The following is a 20326-nucleotide window of genomic DNA, read 5'->3' on the forward strand; positions in this document are numbered from 1 at the left end:
TGCACCTCCCAACCGGATGTGGCCGTCCAGCAGTTCCGTGCTACCTGCGCTAGCCTGTTATGTTATTTTATATATGGAATAATGGCAGCAGTAATAAAGCAGATAACATCGAATATATTTTTGACTTTATGTCTTTACACAGGGCCATAAAGGGGAAAAATATTTGGATAATCAATGACGGCTTGTTTTGTTAAGTTCTTCCGGGTCGGTCATTAGGTTAGCTTCATATTAGCATGCTCCTAGCATACTCAGGTTGACTTTGGTCATCTCTCCTTTTGTTTTCATTTTCGTTTCTCTTTAAAAAAAAAACTACGCTCGTCAGTCGTGATGAGCATCATGGTGAGACATTTATATTATTTTAATAATATTATTTTATTTAATTAGCAACAAAAAGTAAAGTCCAGTTTATTAGCTAACTCTAGGTTAGCATCTCATTCATAATTACAAGTGCAGCTTACATAAAAGTTTGCCTTTCTACCGAATACTTCATATTTTTCTAGCTCTTGTCTTAATGTTTGTAGACCATAACGTAAAATGAGTGCATGTTGACAGTCAAGTAAAACAAGTGATTTCCCTCTGAAGGTTTAGAGAATTAAAAATCAGCCTTGGTTACACGCTACTAGCTGTTTCATCAAGGACTACTGTAGATTTGTGAAGGTTTTGCTTTAAATCGGGCATTTTTACAATTGGGCTACACAGTTGGGGTTTTTTTCTAATCAATGTTTATTTCCCACAGATCAGACCAATATTTCTGACCAGGTTCACCTCTCAGGCCCTGACCTGCACCAGAAGATCATTTCTTCTCTCAAGGTACCAGCCTCGTTCAGCTCACACTCCGTTCCTTCAGAGCTGTCATGGAACCCTCACGCCAGAAATCACAACCCTGATCAGATACTCTGACCTATCAGCACAGAAATACTCTATGATTTACACCCTGCCTCATATCAGGCTCCTGAGAGCTATGTCCAGGCTCAAGCTGTTTCAGACTGCAGTCACTTTGGTCCTCTTGCCCCCAGTGTACTTTCTCTACTTCCAAGGAATTGTCTCCCTATTTCTAGTCAGCTACTCAACTGGGATTGCTCTTTTTGCTGGTGGCATGCTCTACATTGCCAGTCACCTCTTCAGAAGAGTTGTAGGAATGATGTACCTGGACCCATCCCTAACCACGCTCAAAGTTTCTCACCTCACTTTCTGGGGCAAGCGTCAAGACATCTATCTTCCTGTGTCAGACATTATGACCATTGCGGATACTGGAGACTCTGCAAGTGAGACTATACTGAAACTGAAGAGATACAGCAGTCCAGACACATTTTATTTTTCCACTCGTTTTGGACGGGTCGTGGATAAGCAAGGCTTTGAGAAGGTTTTCGGAAGTTTTCAGTAGTTGCTTGCATAGTCAATAGGACAGTAGGACTGGACTGATGAAAATGGAATGAATGTACAATCACACATATTGTTTGCACTGACTGTTATTGAAAATAGATAGTATAAAGATTAAAATTCTTGGGGATTTGGAAATCCTATCAGTCTCATCATTTTTAAGAAATAGATTGTATGCTGCTGTAGTAGCATTTAAGGTTTTTTACTTTTACACATGCACACACATTTGCACAGAGCATTTTTTAAAACAACATAACACTCTTCATTATTCTACAACTAGTTTGCATTAAATACAGTTTATGATTTTGGATGATATGTCACAAGTTTAAACTTTTAGCTGTTCTCTAGATGACAAAGTTTCTCATAATTGTATGCCCACAGAATACAGGATATAAAAAAAAAACAAAGCACCATGGAGGAAGAACTCACTGTCATGTGACGTATAATATCTTCTTGACTAACTCCAGTCCTACAAGTGAAGTCGCTCAAAAAAACAAAACAAAAAAGTAACTTGAGTTCACACAAATTTAACATGGTTTAAACAGCCATTTTATCCTGAACTTTTTTTAAAGGCTGAAGAAAGTTGCCTGAGTTTACAGAAGGTACCAGGCTGTAAAGCCAGCAAAGATGGCAACCCAGGCAGCCAGCGCCACCTGGCAGGGCAGATGACCCACAAGCGTCTTGGCTAACTGGAAGGCATAGGTTGGATTCCCATTTGCAGCTGGACAGAGGAGAGGGGGAAGGTTAGGCACGGAGAACAGACAGTTAAAAAATGTCAAGTAAATAAAGAACTGTTTATGTAATAGTTCTTCCACCAAGCAGTAAATGAAACAACTGTTTTAGTCATCCAACATCACTTCAACATTGGGTCGAACAATAAATCTAATCTGCATTGAGGAGGAATAAACCACATTGACACTCGCATTGTTTAGTACTTTAAACTATCTTGTCAACATTCAATACCCCTTTAACTTTTCCGTCTCCACAGCATGATGCTGCCATCACGTTTTACCACGGAGATGATGTGTTCAATGATACGCAGTGTTAACGTTCTGCAAAAGCATTCACTTTTGAATGTATGAAAGCAGGGTTCCTATACATTTGCTTTAAAACATGCAGACATTTTTTAGACACTTTTGAGAATTCTGAGCTACATTGAAGCCATTTGAAAATATAACAGATATTTTTACAGGGGTGAAGTTTCAAGTATGTATGGAACAAGGACAGAAGGAATGGTAGAACACGAGGAAGGAAGTAAAAAAAGAGGAGGGAAGACAAGAAAGGGAAGATGAAACACAGAAGTTAAAAGGCATAGTGTGGGAGGACTGAAGAAGGGAATAAATAAATGACAATAGGAGGGCCAGAAATATGAGCACAAAAATAAAAGAAGAAAAAAATGAAGAACAAGAGGGGAGGACACAGGAGATAATGGCAGAAACAAAAGAATGAGGAAAATGAGAAACAAAGTAAAAAAGTTAGAACAGAAGGAGATAAAAAACAAAGTAAACAATAAAAAGAGGTATAAAAATGAACAAATGTCAACATTTAAGACAATGGGATAGAAAGTACAGCTTGGAAATACAACTGTTTTCAAGACTCGTATTTTGTTTTTCCATATTTATCCACAACTCCAAAATGACTGAAATCTAATAAATTGTGTCCTTTATTCTAAGAAGTTTTAGAATAAAGGGGGTTAAATAGATGAGCTGCAAACTATTTAGATTTCATTTAAAATTATGCAAAAGTTCTGTTTTTTTCCTCTGTTTTGTTTTTATGTGCTGCTTTATGTTATTCTATCACATAAAAATGATTGTTGTACTTTGAAAATAGTTTGCGGTATGAAATTTTTCACAAGGCTTTAGCTATGAGGACTAGCTAATCATTTTGGAAAAGTTACACTTTAAAATAAATTGCAGGAAAGAAAGTGCTTCAACTGAAATTATGTTTATTCAAGGCTGTGTGGTGATTTCTATTGGCCTGTCTTATCAATTTACACTACAGAACAGCAAAGGCACCTTACCCATTTTAGCTGCATAGTACGGGCACTTGTTGAAATCACTCTCTTGAATGAGCTCTGCATGACCATGCCTAAAGCCGTCCTCTTGGACTTCCTCTTTGCTGGTGTTTCCAATTTCCTCGAGCTCTGAGAAGACCTGATAAAATAATTAATAATACCCCCGTTAGCTTCAGCCTTCTAGTTACAGCTTTATTGGAACCACCCTGCTCACCCACCATCATGTTGAATCCAAACGCCCTATTGGACTCATTTACAATCCTCTGTTTGGCCTCCAGGTCCAGCTCCAGCTCATTCATCCTGCTGCGGTAAAGCTGCTTGAAGCCCCTGTGGCTGGTGATTCCTTCAAACTGGTAGAAGTTCAGACCCTCTCCCGATGCAGGCAGCTTCAGAGCCCTTTGGGCCACTTTCTTCAGGATCTGTCCTCCTGACAGATCCCCCATGTAGCGGGTGTAGGAATGGGCCACCAATAGAACCGGGTCTGCCTCTCCCACCTCGTGGATCCGGTTCACGTAAGGCTCGGTGCCTGCAGAGAGGCTGATCTGCCGGAAAGAATGCCACCGTGACAAGTTTGCGTTTCAGTGGTGAGAGCTTCCTGATAGAAACACAATTTGCTGCAGAGAATTAATGTTCCTAATGAAAACAATGCGACAAGCTACATAGACATTGAACTATAACTGTGCTTTGTGCTCACTTGGCTCTCCCAGTCTGCTCCATAAAAATACTCCAGGTCCCGGGCCAGTGCCTCGCGACGGTGCAACTCCACAGGAAAATAGATTGGAGCGATGTGAGGGTGATCCTTATTCTTCTCTATCTCCTCCTCCATCGCTGAATAGACGAAGTACAAAGCTACTGTGCCTCTCTGATTGAATATAAAGAGAAAAAAAAGAAGCGCAGTCCAACAGACTATCAGGTTTGACTGGGGACCATAATTACTACATTGAAAGTGGTATGGTTCACTTTCCCACTGCATTGTGACTAATTATCCAAACCCTTGAAAAACTTGTTCACCCCATGGTCTGTGGTACCAAAAACACTGAAGGAAATGACACAAAAACCTCTGACGCAGACATGAGCGCAACCTCATTCTTCACCAAACATAAACAAAAATGGAGATCAGATTTTAGCGCTTGTACGATTTCGCTTTCGTCTTTGGCAAAAGACCACAACCAATTTCTCCTGCTAGCACGAGACTTGCACAATTATTTTGGTTGTATTTACCCACAATGCTTCCAAGAGCAAAAGAAAGTCTCCAGTCCGCTATTGAACCGCACCACAGTTCATTTCAACTGAACCGAGACCTAGGTGTGAAGGCGGACCAGAGTTTGATTGTGCATTCACACCTCCCTAAACGAACCAAAATGGCTTAGTTTCCAAAACTCAGATGTTTGAAAACTGATCTCCATGTTTGTTTGGTAAACCAATTTGATGGAGCTTGAGGTATTTAAACCTGCACATAGCTCAGAACAACTGTATGCAACAACAATTTTAATAAGTTCTGTATCTGAAATGTAAATACTTATATATGCAGAAGTGGTAAAAAAAACAAAAACGGATAAGGTTCTAAAGGAAAGTACAACCATTTTCAATCACAGGGCCCTGTGTATTTTGAACATGTCAAGCATGTGTACTTTTCAAGCCAACCTTAAACACATCCCTGATGATGCGGCCCCTGAGGAAATCTTTGACGAACTGACAGTTCTCTGCTCGATCATGGGACTCCTTGGTGCCCTCGGCTAACATCTCAGACAGGTCAGTTGGACTTGAAACACAGAGACATAATTAACACTTCAAACATCTCACCATAGTGTAGGTATTTCAGATGAAAGGCCCTGTTAGGACTTTACCTAAGACCCTCATCATTGTCATCCACAATGATCCTGGCTCCTCCTTTCTTCACCTTCACTCCATTGGATTTGGGTTCAGAGATTGAATTGCTATCCATCTTTTCTAGTTTTCAGAGTTGCCACCTTATTGAGACAGGAATATAATAATATAACACTTAAATATGTGATTTCACAACTCTAAAGTTTGAATTACAGAACAGTCAAATTGTGCCCACATAATTCCAGGACATCTTACTCTACTACTACATGCTACTGCAGTCAAGTGAGCAGACACAACCGGCTTGCTTTAGGCTAAAAGTTAGATCCGTCGTTCGTGGTGTATTACGGTAAAGGAACTCCTGAGTGTCGTTTTACATGGCTGCAGTTTATTCAGGTTTATATAAGCTGTGGGGAATTATTGTGTTGTTCCTGTAAACTACATGTGTGATAATATCGTTGTTTGGCATTCCTTCAGTATTGTGTTAAACTGTTGCAGTGCATTACATGAGCAGCACCTCACATTTGGGGGACAGTTACAAAACTGTCACTGGACGTCATGTTGAGAGCACATTAATAAGTCTGTTAACATGAAAATTGTGCAAAAAGTAACTTTCATTCGTTATCTCCCCAACACGTGAAATTCGCCCTAGCGTGTTTTGCAGAAAATATGAAATTGAGAAGCTTTGTTTACCTTCTCAGTGCGCAGCCTGCCTATCGAGGAGAAGGAAAGGCAGATGGAAGATGATTGGTTAAAAGCTGTACCAATCACGAGTTTCAGCGAAGAAGTTTAGATGACGTGACGCATCACTTTGTCGCCTCGCCGGCGTGTCCGCCATATTGTGAGTGGCGATTCCACCAAGGTAAGTTTTGAGAATGAATGTATGGAATGAACAATGGTAAAATGTCCCCACCAGCTAATACAAATGGAGTAACAAGTGTAGAAAATAATATTTTGATCTTATTAATTGTGCAAAAATAAATAAGTTGAACAAACGTTTTCTGAAGATGTGTCTATCAGACCTAGTGAAGTATTTGCTACCATTGACAAATCCACAGTAAATAAATTTGGCAGCTTGGACCAGGCTTCTGCAAAATATCTTACACATGCCAGTGAAAGGGTTCTTTTTGCAAATTTCCTGGATTCCTGAAACATGACTATATGTACAACTAAAGCCAGTCAGCCATGGTAAATTGTTTGTAAAATTTAAGAGCAAGGTGTCCCCTTAGAATCTTAAAATATTGGTATGCACACAAAACTATGCATTTTGCATAATTTATGATGATTTAATTCAGAAATACTTTACTGATCATGAAGGACATTTTGTAAGTCATATTATCCAAGTTTCTCCCCCGTTGCTCCATAAATCTCCAGCCTTCTTTATCTGGTTGTTGAGCCTTTTAAAGTCTCTGGTTCTGATGCTGCTGCACCAAAAGATTACAGCAGAAGAGTCGACTCTCTCAATAACAAACTTATCAAAGATTTGCAGCATTTTGCTGCAAACACTGAAGGACCTCAGTTTCATCAAGAAGTCCATCCTGCTCTGTCCCTTCTTGTTGAAAGCTTCACTGCTGAGTCTCCAGTCCAGTCTGTTTCGCAACTTAAAGAAGGAAAAGCCTAAGGGGAGTTTTAAACGATGCATTTAGAATTTATCTGAAGCCTCCCACCTATAAGAGAAAGTTGTACTGTATGTTTGCGATAAAAATCCAGGAGCAATTGTGACATTTAAAGTTTTTATTGCTTAACAAATACACATTTTTCAGAGCATCTTCAGACAGCCTCACACTCGCTTTGTATATTGATATAAAACAAAACTACTTCATGTTTAATGTTTTTCCCTCAATAAATTTGCTAACAGGCATCATGCTCACTCACCAGCAATCAGTAGTCATAATCCCTGATGGCCTCATCCACAATGCTCAGTTTGGTCTCCATCTCCATGTCTTCCTCGTTCTGCTTGCTTCGGTAAAGCTGCGTGAAGCCCAGTTCTCTTACTCCATCTCTCTCCCTGTCTGTCTTTTTCTCTGCCTGTCTCTCTGTATCTGTCCTGTCCATTTCTAACAGACATACAGGAGGACAGCTACAATGAAGGAAGGTCAGAGAGTGTCTGTCCACTAAATCTGTCCTTTTCATCCGGTCTGTCTTTAACTGACATAAATGCAGTTTAATGTGCTGCTTATCTCATGTATTAAAACATGTTTTTCTTTCTTTATCTTCCAGCAACCCTTTGATGGTTTCTGGAGAAGTTCAGGACTGAGACCAACTCAGAACTCATCCATGTTGGTAGTCATGTTGTAGTCTATTTACCATAAGTAAATAGACTACAACATGTCTATTTACATGTAAATAGTAAATAGACTACACTCTCGTCTTTTCAGGAAGCCTTAATTTTTGTGCCCTGCTATCAGCCAGCTTCCATCCTCTTATATCAGCAATGAAAAATTAGAAACACACACTACGTGTTGGAAAACTGTGTTTGGTGACTTACTTTTATGAGTTGTTTTACTGAGAAATAGAGCAGAAGAGCCATGAAAATGGTCAGATCCGCCTCTCTGGCTGCAGTGCGCGCTCCCGACACAGGGGGAACAGATTTTCACAGGGGAACAGCATTTCGCACAAGACCTCTTAGAAAGAAAGGGGGAACTTATTTAATATGGATGGTGGATGAGTTTGAAGACCACCATGTTTAGGTAAGCTAATTTTAGTTTTTATCTATCTATAGGGGACAAGTTACATGTATCCTTCTATCTATGGATATGAAATTTTCTCTACTGTGAAAACAGTACAAGAAAGAAAGTTATGAATATTTATTCAACTGCATATATCACTTTTTTACTGATATGTTTGCTAGCAGATATAGAAGTGTGGCTTTGTGGCTTCTCCTTAATAATAACTGGAAATGAATTTTATTTTGAATATTCAGATCCAGTTATTTGTATTGTATGCAAACAATGATAGTAATGCATATAACAGAAAGAAAAAGAGGACGAAAATGAGGCGTAAAGAAAGGCAAGAATCCAATCAAGTTCAACTTGGAGTTGATTCAAATCCAATCCAGTTCTCTGTTTGCTCATATTCATAATTTGATGACATCAAGCATTCCAACACTTCTATTTGTAATAAAAATAATCAGAAGTATGTATATATAAGGAAATCTGTCCATCTTCCCGTTAGCTATGAACAGTGTTTTCCTTTGCGTGTTTTGACCACCAGGTGTCACCAAACTCCATGACATAAGGCGACGCCAGGACAGCACAGAATCATCTAGAAATTTTCTGTTTTTAGTTCTTTAAACTTTATATTACATAAAAGCTATGCGTGATTGTGTCTATAGGCAAAAAAAACACTGCATCAATTTCTTCAATTATGGTTCATTTCTCATATGTCCAGACCATAGAGGGAGCCGCATGCATTAGTCAATATTTTACCTCTATTATGAGCTACTACTATTGTTGCTCTGTTAATCTACACATCTTCATTTGATACGTGTTTTGTGTTATTATGTAATTCCAGTCGCACCCTGGATGAAGAACCTGCACCATTTGCTCAGGGGGTCTTTAAAAAACATTTGAGAAGATAAACAAAGAAACAAAGGTAGTGGGGCTGGGACTTTTTCCCCCACCTTTTTTTCTGTGTATTGAAATGAATTTTGGCAGCTACAAGTACTTCTTTCATGTCTCGAAGCCCATTGCGGTCCAGAGGAAAACCTTTTGGTTGTCGATGTCCTGCACCACAACATTCATCTCCAAACGTCCCACCTCTGTTTGTTTTTGTCATTGTTAATAGCTGAGACAAGCTTCCTATGGTCAACAATATTACATTGACCTCGACTCCAGAGCAGCATGACTGATTTTGCCTTCAGATTCAATACAGCTTCCTGTGTTTATGAATATCTTGGCTGCTTTTCTCTGATTCATTAGTCAACAACAATATGTAGGAAGGTCCGTGCAGCTTCTAGAACCGATGCGTAATATTCTAAAGCGGGCCGAAGTAGCGTGTTTTGCAAAAGTGGTTATTTATAACAGTGCGACCTAGATGGTGTGTTGAGCTAAAATCATTGCACCCTGGGGTTTATACTCCTGTGACTAAACTCTTCGCCCTCGCCAAGTCCTGTTAATCACACTAGTATCATGAGGGTATCTTGTTCCTTTCCGTTGTTTATCACATTCCTGATTCATTCTGGCACTGTGTTTTGAAACATTATTACACAGAAGGGAAACCCTCCTGTCTGTGCGGGATTTCCTCTTGTTTTCAATAATAAAAGGGCTCAGACTAAATTAATACAGAACAAGATGCAGCTGGTTTCAGTTCGTAATTCAAAAGTTGAGGAGAACAACAGCCACAGAACCGAGCCGTGATATTTTGTGAATTAGTTTTTTGTTTTTTCTTACTAATTAAAGTAGGAAAACTTTGTAGAGCGACATTTTTTTGCCAGCATATCTTTTTTAATTTATTTTCATGGACATTTTCTTCGCAAAATAGCGCAAGCTCACCCAGATTTCATCGATCGCTTACGTGACCATTAATTTTCAATGGTATTTAGTAGGGGTGCATCGATTGGATCGGTTTTCCGGTCGATCGCCAATTACCGATCTTTTAAAAAGCTTAACCTGCCGACTCCGATTTTGGCCGTACCACATTTTTTTTTGTCTGAAATGTTGCTCAATATAGCAAAATAGTTGTTGAGTCTGCATGTAAACATGCAGACATAACTTGGTGGGCCGGTTGGTCAGTCAAACCTTCCTCACCGGAGAGCAAAAGAGGTTGATTCTTAGACCTTTGCAAGCTAGATAAGATCGGTGGATAAGATCGGCTTCAAATGTAAAAATTGGCCGATCACCGATCTCCCAAAATGAAGGGAGAAAAACCCCTAGTATTTCGGTGAAGGCTTTGATTATGGTACTCTAAAGCAAGCATGCTGTAGTGAAGGCAGGTTAACCTTCACTACAGTGACATGTCTTTTGCTGCTTGAGCTGTTTTTTCTTCCTGCATTGTCTTTTATTTAGATCCATTCATCCTTCTACTCGCCACTATCCTTCCTGTAGAGAAATATCACCACCATCATGATGCTGCTACCACCGTGTTTCACTGCTGGGAAAGTGTATTGATTGTAAGATGGTTTTTTGACATAATATGTTTTCCATAAATGTCCTGATTTGTGAAGGAGAAAATGTTGGTTTAGTCTGCACTGGAGCAACCTTCTTCCACGTTTGCGTAGCGTTTGACAAACTTTTAAGCAAAACTTCTGATCTTTTTTTTTTTTCAACAATGTATGTCTTCTTATCTGCCCCCACATTCAGGCATGCACATAAAAAAAGATGTTTTTTTCAGTGAATATTGTTCAGTAGTGAAGTTATGAAGTGTGCCAACTGAGTATCTATTTAGAACCATTTACGTCAAACAATGGGTTGATATTTAAGTCTTTGATTTTTGGCAGTAGAAGCATTTGGTTTCTTTCTAGAAGTGAAATGAAGTTATCGATACTCCCAGACATTCGCTTGGCGTTTAAGCAAGTAGTAAAACTAAATGCAGCACCTCCACAGTTCACTACAAAGAATGTGCTTTGAACTCTGTAGCATTCACTTGTCACCGTATGTCGTCTTTGATCATGAAGAAACTACAGTGGTGGGAAAAAGTGTTTGCCCCCTTCCTGATTTTTTCCTGTTTTTTGCATCCACATTTCAGCGTTTCAGAACATCAAACCCATTTAAATATGAATGAAAGACAACCTAAGTAAACCACAAAATGCTCTCACTGTGATTCGCTGGAGTCCCAAAGCTTTAGAAAAGACTTTGTAACAAGATCTCCATCACTTTCTTTCTCATTTGTTCCTGATTTTCTTTGGCTCTCTTTCCACTTTTTCACATAAGAGGCATGTGGGTTTGGATTTAGTTTCTTCCATAAATAATAAGCATATTCATTTGAAAACAGAATTTTGTGCTTACTTGTGTTGTCTTTGTCTAATATTTAAATTGGTTTGACACCAAAATGTGAAAAACACGCAGAAACAATAGGAAATTAGGAAGAGGGCATATAATTTTTCACACCACCGTGGCAGGGATTGTGTAACGCTCAGTGTGCTTTCCAGTTAGGTATCCTTTAGTCAATTTGCGCTCGATAACACTGACACATCTTCATCGGCTTGCGCCAACATGGGAGCAGGTTCACAGTCTTCCTGTAACTGCACTCCTCTAATGAAGTAGTTAACATCACCCCAGCGAATTACTGAGTGTCCTCAGAAAGATTTCAAGAACTTAAGACATTAGTTTTGTAAGTGTAGTGTTGCTTTCCAAAAATAAATTTTCTGGGCAGGTTGCAGCTGTTGCTAAGGCTCTGAAGCTGGCCGAAAAAACAACAAAGGCCCAGAAAATGTTCTTATGTACAAGGTTTAATCTTTTTACATTTTATTTTTCACATTTTTCTGGTATCAAGTTAAATACCATGAACTTGTCTGGTTTTTTTTGTTTTTTTTTAATCAGCCACCCACCCTGTTTCCAGGCTTAAAACAAAACCAGCATACGAATTCCTCACGTTGTCACCTCCATTACCTTCTGTCGACGTCCAGTTAAGAACTCATCTAATTATAGTGGATCACTTTTGACATAGTAAGTCACACAATCTGCTGACTGCCTCTGTCTCAGCTCATTAGTCAAGCAACTCAAATGTTTCTAAATACAGAGATTTTGATCTGACCATTGTCGTTGATTGATAAACAAAAATTTGCTCCCTGAAATTCACCTTTAAAAGGCATAAAACTTTTGAAAGTTTATAAGGTTTAGATAATTCTCCAATTTCTGGCATATGACTATTCAATTCTCTTCAAAGGTAACTAAGTCTGAGGTGTTGCGTTAGAGCCCCGGATGTACAGAGGATATATATATTCCCGAACGCAACCGACCCGGGATCGATTCCCGACCTTGGAATCAATTCCCGACCTTGAAACAGTTGCTGCATGTCTTTCTGCCGTTTCTCTCTATCTGGTAACTGTCAGAAAAGGTAAAAAAAAAATCGAAGAAGGAGGAGGAGGTAACTTAACAAAAATTATAAGAGCCATTCTTAGCATTTGCAGATGTAGCCTATAGCTTTTTGGCTCATTAGGATGACACTTAGGTTTTATCTCCACTTAAAAATATATGCATTTATGAACTTTAGACCTAAAAAATAAAAAGATGCTCCCAATAAAAGACTGTAAATACAGCAAAATTCTCCTCTGTGGTTTATTTTGGGGAAGAAAAATATTTTAAAACCCATTCATCATTTCCCCTTACACTCTGCAATGCAATGCATAATATAAAGAAGTTCAGGAAGTTATGGATACTTTTGCAAGCTACTATTAATATAAAGTAAAAAAAAAAGCTTTACTGGGAAAAGAATCTGCTTTTTATTTCTTCTTTTACTAACAGGTGAATATCAATGGCCAGCTGCTGTTTTTGACAGATAAAAATGCACTTAAAAGTAAATAAAACAAAAGCAATAATAATAATAATAATAATAATTAAGCCAAAATGACATGCACCTTTCATGGATTCCTGCAGATTTCTCTTCGAACCCCCAGACAGACTGAGCGAAGTAAGTGTGTGAGTGACCCAGCAGCCATGCTTTCCTGATTTACAGTCGCAAAAAGTGGAAACATTTTCTTCCCCGGCGGGATCCAGGGGTGGCTGCGTGAACGTTTGTACCATTAATCTTGGTGGCAGTGGTGGCCAGTGGAGAGTGTGTTTAACCCGGGACAAGGCTTATAATTGGAAGCACACCTCCCTGCATTCATCTGCAGGAAGCAGCCCGGGCCTCCGTGTGTGAGCGGGAAGCTGCGGGCCGACAAAGAGAGGAAAGTGCATACATGGGGCAGGCATGCGATGTGATCACAGGGCGGTTTTTGAGGGCTGCGATCACCTCATTAGAATGTGCAGGTGGATGCAGGGCAGGATGGAGAGAGCCGCGAGACAAGGCAATGAGGCAAGCTGAGCAAATAGTCACTTATTTGCTATGTTTCAATCCGACATTGATAAACCATGAGTGTGCACAACGGACCCACCGCTTAAGGATGACTCATCAGTGAAACAATAAGCTGTAAACTTTCCAGCGCTTATATATTTTTTGTTCTAGGAAAATCTGTGCTCATGCGTGTCTGTTGCAACATATTAGGAGGCCGAAAGGCCATAAAATGCGCCATCCACATCACAATTTTCTTTACAAAAGTTAATCTTCGTCTTACATTCCTGCCTCTGCTGCTGCTGAATTGAAGTTCACGGTGACCGTGGAAGTTATTTTTCAGGAGAATCCGAATCTGCACTGCTGCATGTTTGTGTTTTGTGCCCTCTGACATCCCCGATCCCCTGTCCGCCACGAGCCACTTTGTCTCCGAGCAAATCGGAAACACATGGAGTTGAGATGAACCTGAAGACTAACTAGAACCTCTAGGAAATCCTGCTTCAGCAGAAGTGAGACCGGTGAAAATTTGGTGGAAACAACAGAACGAAAACCGACTGAGTTAAACAGAAAATAGAGCAAACCTAAATTCAAAACTAATGAAACTAACAGAGTTTGGACAGTCGTGTAGTTCTGAAAGAATGCCAACTACACTTTCCATACTTCAAAATCCATCAATATCAATACATGCCATGCCTTTCTTTTTTCTTGTAAATTGTATATTATGAAATATATGTAATATTTAACCCCCCCGCTCTCCACACACAAATGTAATTAAAAATTTATATTCTAAAATGTTTTTGACTGTAAAATCATGGAATGTAAACATAATTTCCAATAGACAGACAGGAGTTTTGTATGTCTATCCTAGCTTGGAAAACTGCTATTGGAGAAACATAATGCTATCTTGTACTTTTGTAAAATGGGTATAAAAAACAAAAAACAAAAAAAAAAGATTGATGAGTTCACCCTTTGTTTTCTCCTGTAACAGTAAAACAGGCGTGTTGTGGAGGGTAATGCAGGGCGAGGCAGGGGGATTCTTACAATGGACAATGGGAAATGTGCATCACAACATCCATTGTGTTCTCAAGTGAAACGTCTCCCAGTTTAATCCATGGAGTCAAAATATTTCCACCTCTGAATCTGACCCAGGATCGCATGTTTTCTTGAACAGAGTAGCATTCCTTCACCCGGGAATCCACAACAAAAACCTTCTATTTCTGTGTCTTGACATTAACCCAGCTTTGAGGAACGACCCAAGATCAGATGATTTTGAATAATAATAATAATAAAAAAAAAAGAATGTACACTGGACCAGAACATCAACTGTTTGAATTTAGTTTTTCCAAGTGCCACTGCACAGAATAAACCCGCATATTTAGAAGAAGAAACTAACACGCTGTCATCCACATGGTGAAACACGGTAGGGGCAGCATTATGCTTTGGGAATTCTTCAGCAGGAATGGGGAGGCTGGTCAAAGTTAATGAGAAAATAAATTAAGCTCAATCCTGGGAAAAAAAATATATTTAAAAAAAACATGAGAACACTTGAGATCCCAGTGGCGAGACAAAACCTCCGGACTCACAGCCAGAGTCACAATGGATCGGGTTTACATCAAAGCACATTCATGTGTGTGTGCATGTGTGTGTATGCATGGGGGCATATAGGGGTGTATGTGTGTGTGTGTGTGGCCCAGTCAAAGATCTGACCAAGTGAGAATTTGTGGCAACACTTTTAAAAAATGCTGTTTACAGACCGCTTTTATCCAATCTGGCTAAGTTTGAGCTACTTAGCAAAAGGAGGATGGGTATAAATGTCCACCTCTAGATGAGCAAATATGGCAACAGGGGGCTGGGGGAGGACATAAATACACTCCACACTTTTGAAAACCATGTATAATAATGCACTATGTCATTCTATCACATTAAATCATGATAAAACACATTGAACATTGTAGATGTAACACCACAAAGTCAATAAAAGTGGAGAGACTATGTTCGCAAGACACTGTGCAATAGAGGATCTACGATAAACAAAGCCGTGCACCAGGAAAGTCAATGGTTAATGTCTACAATGTTAACTATTTGTGCAGCTTTCGTACAATTTAGCTCCATTACATAAGTTCACACACTGCAAAAACACAAAATCTTACCAAGTATTTTTGGTACAGCTCCTAAACCAAAAATGACAAAACTAACTGAAATAACTTTTCAACAAGACTTAGGAACTTGGCTTTAAGTCAATATTTCCTTTATATTGATTTTTAAAAAGTACTAGTTCCACTGGTAGACTAGTTTACTTATAACATGGGGAAAAAGTCTTATTGTAAGTGAATAAGTGAACCAGTAGATTATTAAGGAATTATTAACTTAAAACAGGTTCCTAGAATCTTGCTGAAAAGTTACTTCTAAGTTAGTTTTGTCTTATTTAAAGTGTACTCAGTGATTTGCAGTTGAAACTGGACCAAAAATACTTGGTAAGATTTTATGTTTTTGCAGTGTAGGTACTTTCCCTCCTTCGGTTGAGTCTTTGTCATACGTTTCCCTCCCCTAAAACAACATGTCGAATCCAGCATGGAGGACCTGTTCTCACACACTCGGCCGCCGTGTGCATTTTGGGTTCTTTGAAAGCGCTGCCTCTCCCAGCGGGGGGTTCCTGCTTAAACGAGGAAAGCGTCTCAAACTTGGCCTCAGAGACCAATACAGGATAAATCAAGGAAGCCTGCTTTGCTCCCGACATTGCATGAGACCCACCCACCCGTCAGCGTTCCCAGTGGCAGTCCCAATCTAGCATTACGTTCGAAAACAGCCTGGATGCTCATCAGGAGAAGGTGTCAGGTGGGCATTGGGGGCGACCGATTGGCTGATTAACAAGTGTTTGCTTTGGCTGCACCCGTCAGACTGACGGTCTCCACTTTGGAGCAGCGGGGGGATTTCCTCAAAGTTAATCGCATCAATAATGAACAATACCACATTTCTGCCTGAGGGAAGCAGGTAGCAGGAGGGTGTGATGGTGGGATGAGGTGGAGCGGTAGGTGCCAGCTGGGTGCTGACTGATATGATCTGGTCAGTTATTGCAGCGCTGCCACTCATGGCTTTAATTGCTTACCTTGAATAGAGCACAATGTGCATGAGAGGAAGTCCGTGTTTAGATGTCTATCAGCGTTTGGCAGGTTTATAGCGTAATTGTGCCCTTATCAGCACTTCTATTGTAGAAACTTCTGTTTATGAGATGCTGTTAACAGTATGGACCTCATGTATGGCAAGAATAGCTGTTGTATGCGCTGAATGACCTTCCTTTTTATGCAGGAATATTCTAGGAAAAGGTCAAGCAATATGTCAGACCAGAAGGCAGGCAGTCACTCAAATATTTTCCAAAAGGATATCTAAGTCTTTATTTACACCTCTTTCTATGCCTTTACTGTTTAATCTTAGGTGAACATTCCAGTTTTATTAATTTAATCAGATACATTTTAACTGTATTAATTGATGAGCTACTTAGTTTTACGTATCAAAAATCAGAGTCTCGTTAAAATGGTTTGTTTTTATAATGTCTCCAGTAAATACTCCTCTGTCAAAAGGTAATATAGTTCTTGTCTGGAGGCTTAAACCTCACATAGGAATAGGTCTAATAATAATTTTTATTATCAAAAATATAAAAGAATATACACTCATCTATTGAAAATTGGGTGATTATATTGGCTGTAGACACCTAACAATGCATATTAAATGTATTTATAATTCACATTAATGTATTTCTGTTTAAGGTTAAGCAAGGAAACAAGACTCACACCACTTAAATTAATGACTTAATTACATGGGTGAAGTATGGTTTCTATGCACAATAGATTTTTGTCCTCCCTTTAGGAAAGTTTGGGAAGCAAAGAGGTAATGATGCCAGAAAACAGCTCAAATATTGGAAAGGAAGACAGTGCCTCAATGAACCAGCTGGAGCTGTAACCGGCTCCCAGGTACCGTCTGCCGCGGTAGATCACTTTAAAGCTCAAACGTTGTTTATCTCCTTTGAACTGAGGTGAAATCAATCAAAACAGATGTTGCTAGCCTCATTGTTCACAGCTACATCAGGGGACTCCTACCCAACACACACGGATGCCAACTCCTTATTGACCGCACATGAATAAAAGCAATAGAAGAACTGTTAAAGTCACAACTGATGGATTGGTTTTATCTGATGCTTGTGCCGCCCTTTTCTAATGCCGCCCTGGGAAACCACCCATATCACCAACTGAACTGAGGTTGTTTAACCCAAACACTTTGTCATATCAAAAGGCAATCAATACTTAATCATCTATCAGAATATCTTTTCTAAATAACTAGTCAAGGTTTGCTAAGTTTTTTTTTTTTTTTAGCTAAAACATTTAGCAGAAGAAAAACACCTTTACTTAAAAGATCATTTAGTTGGATATGTATTGAAAACCATCTAAGATGCATCGTGACAGCCTCATAGTTGCATCTGGATAATCTTAGGAGCACAGTACGTGGAATAGAAATATGCTACTTAATTATAAAACCACATATTCTGTTCATAGGTAACTTAAATCTACGTTTTTTTTGTATGTTTCTTAAAACCACAATTTACCAACAGTTAAATTGGCGTAACTTTAACTGTTGCTGAGTAATTGTGCCAAAAATTAAGTGTTTTTTTCCCCAATCTGGACCCCATTATCCAATCTTTTTAAATAAATAATAAGGGGGAAACGTTTGGGAAGCCATTGAGTGAGTAGGTTTTCCTCTGGAAGTTCAAAAAGGCAATTACAATCACTCCTCTCAGGATGAAAGCTATTGTGTTTTCTGCCAAGTTCAAATGCTTACAACTGTGTGCCACATTAAAGACTATGCTAGAAAAATCCCTGATTTGCCCAGAGTGCCTAAACGAAACCAGGTTTCTGTGAAGAAATGTTGCTCTCTGTGGCGCATTGACACCTTTCCAAAGCTGAATAACAACCAAGATAAATATTTTAGGTTTCAATACGTTTCAATAAGATTTGATGTGACAGCAGCCATAAAACAAAGGGATTCTTCTAGAAAACCTCTGCTGAACTCTTGAGAAGATGCTGGAGAAGGACTCAGAGAAGGGTAGCGGTTCATCTTTCAACACTGCAGCGCGCCAAAGTTTGGTTTCAGTTAACAGCGGAGAGTTTTCACACTTTAAGAAAACCGCAGAAGCACAACATTTACAAAAGAAAACAAACAAAACTGCTGGTGAGATGTAAGAACAAGAACTACAAGCTCTCCATGTATAGCTTGGTTATAAGTACAACATACTCAACTATACACATAAATGTAACTAGACAAAAATACACAAAAGGAGAGGAATGTAAAAACAACAGGACGCAATCATTAAAAAGACATTGAATGGAATTTAATGTACATTAATATACAATTTTAAAATAATAAATACAAACATCAGTGCATGCATCCAGAGCTACAGACTCAACCTGACTGAACTTGGAAGAATCCACAGAGGAAAAATGGGTGAAGAAACAGCAATAGTGACACAGAAGAAGAACTAAGGAAGTGATTTCTTCCAACTAAGGTAAGTATAAGTGTGAATATTTATGAAAGACTGGATTGGCAAGCTTATCATTTATGAGACACATATGTACATCTTTGAGGTAAAAAAAAAAATTCAAACTATTAAATGATATGTCTGTATTGTAACAAATTGTGCATACAGTGGCGCAGTATACTTGCCCTTGTTTTCTAGATTGTGCTTTTGCAAGGCAATGAAGTTGATCTAACTTATGGCTTGAATTGTGAAATCTGCCTGCGCTGCTTTACACATTTTTCACTGTTTTTCCAACATCCTCTGAGAGAAAGTTAAATCTCAACATGGAGTTATTTTTCTCCCCAAACTCCATACTGCCAATGACTTCTCTGATGACATTCTGCAGCTGACGGGTGAAAGAATCCCCTCAGACATAACTTAATGCCGAGTGTGTTTTAGAACAACTGCTAAGCTATTCCCACCACAACCAAAGAACTGAGCTGTCTACGTGAATGTGAATCATAAATAGATTAAATATGCATTGTTAGGTGACTACAGCCAATATAACCACCCAATTGTCAATAGATGAGTGTATATTCTTTTGTACTTTTGGTAATAAAAATTATTATCAGGCACGAGTTCAGTCTGATATGATCTATTAATGTCATCGTCTCTATCTGAATCTGAACGAATGACAATACTAAGATTATACAGAGATTCCAAAGAAGTGATTAATGTTTGCTTTTATTAGTCTGATGAAAATCTAGAGCTGTTATAAAAAGACTTTCTACAGATCATTAATTATTAGTGTTTTTATATGATCAAATTATAAGGTGCACAAAGCACATCCATCTTTTGTAGCTCTTTCAGAGGAATGTGGTTTTTAGTAAGTTGTGATACCTTTGTTGCTAAAAACATTCACACTTGTGAACTTTTCTTTTTAATTCTGCACTTTTATACAAACTTCATTCAGCAGATGTTGGACCTCGTTATTGGCTTTCATGACTCATAGCTTCAGTAAATACAGCAAATTTGTTATATAAGCAACTTAAGCGACTGGGTTTAAACATTGGTTTTGATGACTAAAAGGTTTTCTTTTGTCCAAGTCAATATTAACTCAGCCGATTGGAGCAATCTGATGTGTTTTTGAGGAATTCAGATAAGATCTTGGGAGTTTCAGGTCAGACCCATTTGTTTGACACAGACAACACCCAGCTTTAAGTAGCATCTGGTACCAGTCGTTTATTTTTCTACAACAGCCTTTCTCTGGTGGGATTTTGTTTTTTGTGTTATACTGAAGACTGAAAAGACAAGCTCAAGGTAGCTTGTTGCTATGCAGTGGAAAGAATGAAAAGTAGGTTTAATGATTTTTAATTATTTTTCTACAAATAAATTTCTAATCATTACGTTATAGATGAGCTTTCATTGCAGTTAAAGTTGTAAAAGATTTTAATGTATGTCTCTAATAAAGTGTATTACAGTCCTTCTGCAAAAAACTGTCTCAGGGTGTGAAGTGAACTAAACACCAGTCCTGTTTAGTCCACTTTAAACAAACTCTTGTTTGTTTGCCTAGAAAGTTTGGTTCGTTTGTGGAGGTGTGAATGTGCAATCAAACTCTGATGCGGACCAAAAAAAACGAACTCTGGACCGTCTAAAAACCCAGGTCTCAA

General features: G+C 38.8%; 2 protein-coding genes across 2 annotated transcripts; one reads left to right on the forward strand and one right to left on the reverse strand.

The window, feature by feature from the left end:
- The first annotated feature begins 15 nt into the window (after positions 1–15).
- On the forward strand, positions 16–1518 carry tmem186 (transmembrane protein 186). Its single transcript, XM_023334064.1, has 2 exons — positions 16–339; positions 737–1518. The coding sequence occupies exons 1-2, from the start codon at positions 328–330 to the stop codon at positions 1382–1384; spliced, it is 660 nt and encodes a 219-aa protein (XP_023189832.1). The 5' UTR covers positions 16–327; the 3' UTR covers positions 1385–1518.
- Positions 1454–5959, reverse strand: LOC102220354 (heme oxygenase 2-like). The gene is made up of 7 exons (XM_005806523.2): positions 5912–5959; positions 5242–5364; positions 5039–5156; positions 4089–4256; positions 3613–3936; positions 3401–3533; positions 1454–2101 (listed from the first exon to the last, which is right to left on the reverse strand). The coding sequence occupies exons 2-7, from the start codon at positions 5337–5339 to the stop codon at positions 1974–1976; spliced, it is 969 nt and encodes a 322-aa protein (XP_005806580.1). The 5' UTR covers positions 5340–5364; positions 5912–5959; the 3' UTR covers positions 1454–1973.
- Between the last annotated feature and the right edge of the window lie 14367 nt (positions 5960–20326).

Source organism: Xiphophorus maculatus, chromosome 5 (genome assembly GCF_002775205.1).
Source record: "Xiphophorus maculatus strain JP 163 A chromosome 5, X_maculatus-5.0-male, whole genome shotgun sequence".
Lineage (NCBI taxonomy): Eukaryota > Metazoa > Chordata > Actinopteri > Cyprinodontiformes > Poeciliidae > Xiphophorus > Xiphophorus maculatus.